This window comes from Hoplias malabaricus, chromosome 8, assembly GCF_029633855.1.
Source record: "Hoplias malabaricus isolate fHopMal1 chromosome 8, fHopMal1.hap1, whole genome shotgun sequence".
Taxonomy (NCBI): Eukaryota; Metazoa; Chordata; class Actinopteri; order Characiformes; family Erythrinidae; genus Hoplias; species Hoplias malabaricus.
Genome location: NC_089807.1, coordinates 3,809,771 through 3,819,410, shown reverse-complemented (window position 1 = coordinate 3,819,410; position 9,640 = coordinate 3,809,771). Strand labels below are relative to the sequence as shown.

The following is a 9,640-nucleotide window of genomic DNA, read 5'->3' as shown; positions in this document are numbered from 1 at the left end:
TCTGGGAATAAGGTGCACTAATAATCTACATAGGGTGCAGTACTGACTGTACATCACGGTATATTGCACTACATGAGGAATATGGTGATACAGAATAGCTACATTAAGAGCTCTTGTGTTTAGTCGTTTAGTTTAGTAGTGACGTTAGGGGGCAGCAGCTCTCTGTGAGATGGGGAAGGAGGCGCTGAGCTCGGGGCTCTTTAACGACTCTCCCGGCCACGTAGAGCCGGATCTCAGCTGATAACTGATCGGACAGGAATGAAAACATTACCGCTTACTGTATCAACAGAGCTCAGAGTCGACCGTCTTTTATTCAGGAAAGATGCCGTGTAAACCGGTGTACTTTGCTCTTCAATAAACTAACAGACTTCAGGTACGGAGCTGAGATATATTTACATTTACATCATTGGAGCTAAAGCTAAAGCTAAACACAGCCAAGTCAAGTCAAGCCAGGCTAAGCTAAGCTAGACTAATATTGCTGATCTATTACTATTTTAAAAGTGTATATTTCTATATATTACAGACATTTTGTGTAATCCTTCTCTTAGGTAGCAGTTTATATTGCACATTAGGTAAAGGATATCAAAATAAAAATGTATTTTAATAAATCCACTGTATATATGTAGCCAACCTTTTGAAGATGTGTTTGTCAGGTACAGGTAAAAATATAACTTGTGTGAAATGCTACACGTCTGGTAAACATACATTACAGAGAAAATATAATATTTTAAAAGGAACAAGGGCTTCGCCAACATAGTTGACAGCCAGTTAGCTACGTAGCTGACATAAGAAGCATAGTTAAACAGAGGTTTTAACAGGCAGCTAAGGACAGATATCACTGACCTGTTAGTGGCTAGTCATAGATCTAGATCTGGCTGCTCCTTCCTGCTGACAAGTGTCAGAAGTGATGGTGAATTTCATCAACTTTAAGGGACGGAATTGCTTGAGGAAGCCAGGAAGTAATACATTTTAATTGGTGATGTAAATGTTTATTCATCATATCTGAACATATGTACATGTTTAAATGTACAAGTACTGCCTTAAAAGTGGCTTTGATGTATCTACACCTTTGCCTTCTTTCAACACTGGATCACAGTTACTGTATTCTTTGAGTAATCCTTGAGAAACCAGCTCCAACAGCAATGAGCTTTAATAATCTGATCATACTTGGACTGACATTGGGGGGCGTGGCTTAATGGTTAGGGAAATGGTTTGATCCTTATAACGACAGGAAAATTGTGGGCGAGGGAAGTGAAATAACAATGCTGTCTCCTCCTTCAATCCATGGCTAAAGTGCCCTTCAGCAAGGCACCTAAGGGTTCCAGGGGTGACTGCTTCGTGTGTGTGCGTGTGCTTACTGCTCCTACTGCACTATTTTATGTGTGTGTGTTTTTACTACCAAAGGTGGAGGAAACATTTTACTGTACGTTGTACAATGCCAATTAAAAATAATTTTTAGCAATTATAAGAGCATGTTTAAATCAGCAAAAATGTATGTGAAAATTGAACTTATTTTTTTTGCAGCCCTCAGGATGTCTTGGCTGGCTGATCTTGCCGGCCGAGCCGAGGACTTCTTGAATAAAGTGGACCAGGGAGCAGCCACTGCTTTGACGAAAAATTCAACCAGAAAATCCTCCTTGTCCTCTTACAGCTCTACAGAACTAGTCGACTCATCACAGCAGAGTTCAGCAGCTTATAACGCTTCTTATGAAGCCCAGCATGTATACAGTGGTCCATCCCACAGTCAGGAGACTCCAGGATTCATCTCAGCAGCTGCCGGGAACATAAAGAAAGCCACCGCTCTGGCCGGCACTGCTAACGTGTCCAGCACAACTCCTGTGGGCTCTGCTCCCACAAACAACAGCAGTGGTGCCATTAGAGCCTCCTCCAACTTCATCAGAACCAAGAAGCCAGAAGTGGATGATGACCTTCTGTTTGATTTTCTCAACAGTTCAGATCCGCCACAGAATGAGAGGAGGGAGGTTAGGAGTGATGTGGCGTCCAGGGGGATTGTTTTGGCTGACAGTCCATATCAGGGTCAAGGAACTACGGTGACCAATCATTCTGCATCGCAGGTAACACCCATGGCCCCAGCCACTCCTCCCTCCACACGGGGTTTGTCCCGGAACTCCAGCGTCAGTTCACTCAGTGCCAGCACACACAGTGCAAAGACAGAGGATGGCTCCACTCGAGACTTCAGCCAAGGTACCAATGTGAAACCCAGTGGCAACTTTATTCCTTCACGTTCTGTAAATTATTTGTCCTGTTCAGTGTCACACAGGGTTCAGAGCCCACTTTGAATTTCTGGGTGTAATCCTGAGTGGGTTTTACATAGCCTGTTCTTCCACCAATATGTGTTTTTTGGATTGTGGGGTGAATATGGGGAGGGTGGTGTGTTCTCCCTTTGTCTGCGTGGGATTCCTCCGGGTGACTGTCTGTGAGGAGTGTGGTGTGTTCTCCCTGTGTCTGCGTGGGTTTCCTCCGGGTGACTGTCTGTGAGGAGTGTGGTGTGTTCTCCGTGTCCCCGTGGGTTTCCTCCGGGTGACTGTCTGTGAGGAGTGTGGTGTGTTCTCTCTGTGTTCACGTGGGTTTCCTCCGGTTGACTGTCTGTGAGAAGTGTGGTGTGTTCTCTCTGTGTCTGTGTGGGTTTCCTCCGGGTGACTGTCTGTGAGGAGTGTGGTGTGTTCTCCCTGTGTCTGCGTGGGTTTACTCCGGGTGCTCCGGTTTCCTCCCACAGTCCAAGAACATACGTTGGTAGGTGTATTGGCGACTCAAAAGTGTCCGTAGGTGTGAGTGTGTGTGTGTTACCATGTAAAGGACTGGCGCCCCCTCCAGGGTGTATTCCCGCATTGCGCCCAATGATTCCAGGTATGCTCTGGACCCACCGCGACCCTGAACTGGATAAGCGGGTACAGATAATGAATAAATGAATGAAAGAATACTCTTTTCTGTGTAGGTGATACACCAGAGAGTTCTGATTCTGGACTTGCTGCCCCTCTGGACCCCCCACCAGCAGTAGACACTGCTGCCCCTGAAGAGCAGGTTGGGCAGGTGATGTCAAGTTTACGCCTGGAGAACCAGCTCCTCCGCAGTGAAGTTTCTTCTCTTAATCAGGAAATGGCCTCCCTCATCCAGAGAGCGAAGAACACACAGGACGGTCAGAGAACTTTAATTACAAAGTAGTAGTTACAGTTTTCTCTCTGTGTGACGTGTTACACAATACAATTGATTCAGCAGCTTATTCTGGATGTCTGAAGATGGTAATGTAGGCCTATACACCAAACAAACCGTATACTGAGCAATTGTTGCAATGCAATTTGTCATTGAATTTTAAAGTGACAATATTAGTTATTCAGTTTTTAAATTAAGATTGCTTTATTTTATAGGAAAAATGCATACTGATATTATAGGATTTATAGGATTTGTCAAAAAACACAAATTTAATCTCAGGAAATGTCCAGTTCTGCAGTGTTTACCTGCACCTTTGCTCCTGCAGAGTTAAACCAGGCTCGAGCTCGAGCTGAAAAATGGAACAGTGAGCAGTCTCGCACTGATCGTACTGCCAGGGAGTTACGGGCGCAGGCTGATGACCTCACTGAGGCCTTGTCAGCTAAAGATGCTCAGCTGGCTGTCCTGAAGGTGAGACTGGATGAAGCAGATCAGTTACTGAAGGCCCGAAGCTCTGCTCTGGAAGAAGCTCAGAATGAGAGGACCAGGTAGGTCTCATCAAGAGAGGATAATGGATAAACTCAACAATGTAAATATCCTGTTTGAAAATTTCACACACATTGATCATGTAATGATACTGAACTTGAACCAGGAGATTTGAAAAGCCCTTGTTTTCTCACTTGTATTCAATGCCATAAAGTATTAAGTAGCGTTTGATGCTTCATAAGGGCAGAGCTTTGCTTTAGTGATGCTATGTTTTAATTAATTTTTAGTTAAATACCCTCTATTATTCAGCATGTATTTTTCACTGTTTACCTGTTTTGTTTGTTCATTTGTTAATGGGACAATTACTTTTGGTGGTCATCAGAATCCTACAGGATCACAGCGAGGGGAACAGCCTGCACTCTCAGGCTCTGCAGACACTACAGGACCGGCTTAGAGAGGCAGAGATAACTATCAAAAGAGAGCAAGACAGCTACAGACAGATGCAGGTGAACACGCACACAATAAACTTAGGTATAGACATAAACTAGAGTGGAAAAACAGTTAAAAAGTAGTCAGATGTAAACGGAGACTCAGAGGCAGATTTAAGAACCCTAAATACACATGGAATCGATTTTCAAAAAATCACATTAAGATTGAACCTCTTTTTTTTTGTTATTTTGTATCAGAGTGAGTTTGCAGCACGGCTCACCAAGACCGAGGCTGAGAGGCAGACATTAGCTGAGTCATTGACAGCTGCAGAGCGCAGAGTGACAGAGGAGAAGCAGAGGCTTGAGGAGCTCCAGCAGCAAGTCAAAAGTTCCCGGACTGCAGCAGACTATGCAAAGCAGGAGCTGCATGACTACAAAAACAAAGCATCTCGCATTCTTCAGGTCTCATCTCTGTGACAGTACACTGCATATATTTCTGTGCATTCATACAGCTGCAGTAACAATTTTGAATATTATAAGGAGGCTTTACACTTGATTTTAAAACAGTACTGTGGTATTTAGCCAAATAAACCTTAAGGCTGGATGATTAGTTGTGGAAAGCTTGATCTGTTACATCGGAACAACCAACTGAACAATCAGACGTGGACGAATCTTTGTTATTAATGTCCTGAGCTGTTGTTTTTGTTGTTTTCAGTCAAAGGAGAAGCTGATCAGCAGTCTAAAGGAGAGCTCAGGCTTGGAGATACTTGATGGAGGAGCAGCAACAGCAGGAATAGAGCTGGAGGAGTTACGGCATGAGAAGGAGCTCCAAAGGGAAGAAATCCAGAAACTGCAGAGCCAGATACAGAGTCTCCGTATAGAGATACAGGTGGACATATTTTTTTTTGACTAACAAATATTATGCAAACTACAGAAAAAGCATATTTGTATTCCCTGTGTAGGGGTTTAAAAACATTATACATGACGATACATGTGCATCTATGTAATGCTGCTTGTAAAACTGTGTTGTAATTATTTGGGTAATTAGAATTAGGTACTTTAATAAAATGACTTACAGGAGCTGGAGAACCAGGCTGTAGTAGAAGCTGAGAATTGGAGGGAGCAGCAGCAAGAGCTGCTTGAGCATCAGGCACAACAGAGCAGAGCCAAGCAAGAGGTGGAAGCAGAACTAGAACGATGTAAACAGGTGTGTGTGTGTGTGTGTGTGTGTTTGTATTCACTGGTTAAATGTGGAAGACACATTATGTTGTACATTTTAAATGCATGTTTTTTTGCAAGAAAAAAATATAATTCGTGCTGTTTAGTTTTATAGGTTATTATGCTATGTGAAGGCAAGGCAAGTTTATTATACAGTACTTTTTATATGCTGCCATCCTTTACAAATGAGATAATACAAATCTAACTAAAATAAAAATCTAAAAGCATGTAGAAGTAATGCATGAGGAAAACTAAAACTGTTGTAGAGCTAATAGTGTTTTAAACTGAGCTAAAGGCCTATTGTGTATTGTGTAAACATCTGGTCAGCTGGTTAATAGCAGCATAGTAGCTAAATACCTCTTCTACTAATTTAGTCTTTATCTTAGACTCTCTGAAAATCTGAGAGTTCTACTTGTCTATTATCACTAATGTATATCAGATCAATGTTGTTCCTATACCATTTATAGACCAATAATAGTACTTCCATCCTATAACATGGTTACATATTTTGTTCTGTAATCCAGTGTAAGGATCCCTACTTTTAATCCTAGTGAGATCCCTAGTAGATGCATTTTGAAGCAACTGAAACTATTTAATGGTCTTTTTTGAGTTCAGTTAGGAGACCATTAATTTAATATGGCCAATTCTGTGTGACAGGAGCTGAAATATGTGGAGGAAGAACAACATCGCACTAAAAGCACACTGCAGGTCCGCATCAAGGACAGAGAGGACGAGATCCAGAAACTCAGGAACCAGGTGATACATTTTTCTCTTTTTTATATATATATACTGTACATACACATACACCCTTCCATCTGACACATTAACTGCACAAGCACATTCATTCATTCATTCATTATCTGTAAGCGCTTTTCCAGTTCAGGGTCACGGTGGGTCCAGGGCCTACCTGGAATCATTGGGCGCAAGGCGGGAATACACCCTGGAGGGGGCGCCAGTCCTTCACAGGGCAACACAGACACACACACACACACACACACACACATTCACTTTTGAGTCGCCAATCCACCTACCAACGTGTGTTTTTGGACTGTGGGAGGAAACCCAAGCACCCGGAGGAAACCCACACAGACACAGGGAGAACACACCACACTCCTCACAGACAGTCACCTGGAGGAAACCCACGCAGACACGGGGAGAACACATCACACTCCTCACAGACAGTCACCCGGAGGAATCCCACACAGACACAGGGAGAACACACCACACTCCTCACAGACAGTCACACGGAGGAAACCCACACAGACACGGGGAAAACACACCACACTCCTCACAGACAGTCACCCAGAGCGGGAATCGAACCCACAACCTCCAAGCCCCTGGAGCTGTGTGACTGCAACACTACCTGCTGCGCAACCATGCCGCCCACTAGCACATTTTAAAATTCATCTACATTTATTTAAGGTTTACATAGATTCATTTGTTTAAAGCTGCGGAATGTGGTATTTGTAATCACAGAGTATACAGAGCGGTGTTGATGTTGGAACAGAAACAGTGTGGAAATACACAAACACAAAGTCAAGAAGCACACAATAAAATAAAGCACTTCAAGGACAGATTGACAGGATTAAAATAGTCTTAGAAATGATGTTATAATGAGAATAAACAAACTACTTATTAAACTTTTGTGTTCCTACCCCTCTTTGTCCCCCTTGGCCACTCTCCAGCTGACCAATAAGGCACTGAGCAGCAGCAGCCAGGTGGAGCTGGAGGGGCGGCTGCATCAGCTGACTGAGACACTGATCCAGAAGCAGACGATGCTTGAGGCTCTGGGCACAGAGAAGAGTTCGCTCATCTTCCAGCTGGAGCGACTCGAGCAGCAGTTGAAGAGTGTGCAGAGCAGTGGCCCGCACATCAACATGGCTGCCATGGAGGGACCTGGTTAGAGCAAAAGCATGATGGGAAATGCCCCTTTATATTGTGTAACCACGTAATCAAGATAAAGTTACAAAATCACTTCAGTAATGAAACTGAATGTTTATATGTAAGCATGTATGGTTTCATAAAGATATTTCAAATCTATACAGTAATGTTTTCAGACGTATGTGGTCTATTATAACACAATTTTTCCCCCCCAAACCTATTACATAATTATATTAATTAATATTTAAGTTTGGATACTTATTTCTTCCAGTAACTACTACTAGCTTTATTTTCTGATTGTCTCTTTAATACTGTTGTGTGAAAAGGTGCGAGGCAGAGAAACACACCTGTTCTATTTGGGGATCAGGACTCAGCAACAGGAGTGTACGGCAAAGTGCGCAAAGCAGCAAGCACCATAGATCGCTTCAGGTGAAACTTAGAACTGTCACTAACTGCAGTAACATAAAATTGGATGTCATCAGTTATGATGTTTTAGTTTGTCCTTCAAATGTGTGGTTATTAGTTTGACTAATTAGTTTATTCTGTTGTCCTCTCCTCCAGTATCCGGTTAGGGATCTTCCTCAGACGTTACCCTGCAGCCAGAGTCTTTGTAATACTTTACATGGTGAGTACACCTCACAGTGGATTCCGGCTGTGTTTATAAAGGTTATATTTGATATAGTACGTTATATTCTGTCTGTGAATACTACATTAATATATGCACTTCTGTTCTATATTCTGGAATCACTTTTCTTATTGATAATGGTTTGGTAGTTTTATAGTAATTTTAAGTAATTATTATTAAATTAATAATGGGGCAGCATGGTGGCGCAGCAGGTAGTGTCGCAGTCACACTGCTCCAGGGGCCTGGAGGTTGTGGGTTCGATTCCTGCTCCGGGTGACTGTCTGTGAGGAGTTGGTGTGTTCTCCCTGTGTCTGCGTGGGTTTCCTCCAGGTGCTCCGGTTTCCTCCCCCAGTCCAAAAACACACGTTGGTAGGTGGATTGGCGACTCAAAAGTGTCCGTAGGTATGTGTGAGTGTGTCTGTGTTGCCCTGTGAAGGACTGGCGCCCCCTCTAGGGTGTATTCCCGCCTAGCGCACAGTGATTCCAGGTAGGCTCTGGACCCACCGCGACCCTGAATTGGATAAGGGTTACAGATGAATGAATGAAATTAATAATGAACCAAATTGTAATTTACTGCTTTATATACCATTAAGTGTTACACAATGTATGAATGCACTAATCTAAAAAAAACAGGTAGTTTTTGATGTTGTAGATAAACATTTTTGCAACAATAAGAAGTTAATGAAAGGTCCTGCATTTATACTGCAGTTACATATTTTTAGGAGGTTTCTAAGTGATCTTTTAATTTATATAACACAAACATAATTTTCATCTGCGGTCCTGTTCTTTGTTCTGGACATGATTTTAAAGCATCCATCCATCCATCCATTACCTGTAAGCACTTATCCAGTTCAGGGTCACGGTGGGTCCAGAGCCTACCTGGAATCATTGGGCGTAAGGCGGGAATACACCCTGGAGGGGGCGCCAGTCCTTCACAGGGCAACACACAAATACACACACACACACATTCATCCACACACCTACAGACACTTTTGAGTCGCCAATCCACCTAAAAACGTGTGTTTTTGGACTGTGGGAGGAAACCGGAGCATCCGGAGGAAACCCACGCAGACACGAGGAGAACACGATTTTAAAGCATCATACAGTTTAATTATTTAATGATCTTTTGGACTGATATAATATGTTTTAAAATTATGTTCCATACTGGATTTGTATTATTGAAAACATAGTCTACAAACTTTTAATTTAAACAGTGAAAAATGTAATTCTGTTCCACTGTGTTTGTGTGTGTTTTGTAGGCACTGTTGCACCTTTGGGTTATGATCGTTCTGTTGACATACACACCAGAGATGCACCCACAAGCGTCACATCCCGGTGGCAGATAGAAGAATATTAATGAATTATGTATATTAAATATGTATTAAAAGCTCTACATGTACAGAAGGAAAGAAATCTATGAATCTATACATACTGTCTTCAGCTGGATTGTGACTCTGTGCAATCTGGCTGAACTGGTACTGACCATTTTGCACAAGTGTTTTATGATATCTCACATACACTTTCTCTCCTCCTCTTTCTCTAAGTTTTCTCCTCTATTCCCTTTTCATTTTCCTGCTTTTCTCTGTTTGGCTTTACTTAAACTGTGGAAACACATGTCGTATCATTTACGGTCAGGAATTTGGGTTTTATTTAATGAAGATTTATCCCTAACAGTTGGCTTCACTGGGTTTTAATCATGAATGGCTAGTTTTGTTACAATTCCATACATTGCATTTCTTATTTCTCCGTTCTGATTTATTTTAATAAACATTAACACACTGGCAAAACCCAAATTAGAGTTTTGACTTTTACTTGTTTGGAACTGAGATCAGGG

At 42.3% G+C, this 9,640-nt stretch overlaps 1 protein-coding gene across 1 annotated transcript; it reads left to right on the top strand.

Moving 5' to 3' along the window:
* The first annotated feature begins 176 nt into the window (after window positions 1–176).
* golga5 (golgin A5) lies at window positions 177–9,592 on the top strand. The gene is made up of 13 exons (XM_066679207.1): window positions 177–373; window positions 1,525–2,205; window positions 2,957–3,157; window positions 3,497–3,716; window positions 4,037–4,160; window positions 4,341–4,544; window positions 4,798–4,971; window positions 5,161–5,289; window positions 5,958–6,056; window positions 6,986–7,199; window positions 7,508–7,610; window positions 7,743–7,806; window positions 9,066–9,592. The coding sequence occupies exons 2-13, from the start codon at window positions 1,533–1,535 to the stop codon at window positions 9,150–9,152; spliced, it is 2,292 nt and encodes a 763-aa protein (XP_066535304.1). The 5' UTR covers window positions 177–373; window positions 1,525–1,532; the 3' UTR covers window positions 9,153–9,592.
* Window positions 9,593–9,640: the final 48 nt, after the last annotated feature.

What these genes read in the sequence shown, in the direction of transcription:
- golga5 (XM_066679207.1), top strand. Translation starts at nt 1,533, where the DNA reads ATGTCTTGGCTGGCTGATCTTGCCGGCCGAGCCGAGGACTTCTTGAAT. An exon ending in GCTCAGAATGAGAGGACCAG is followed by an intron (nt 3,717 to 4,036) that starts GTAGGTCTCATC and finishes GGTGGTCATCAG; the next exon opens with AATCCTACAGGATCACAGCG. An exon ending in AACTAGAACGATGTAAACAG is followed by an intron (nt 5,290 to 5,957) that starts GTGTGTGTGTGT and finishes TCTGTGTGACAG; the next exon opens with GAGCTGAAATATGTGGAGGA.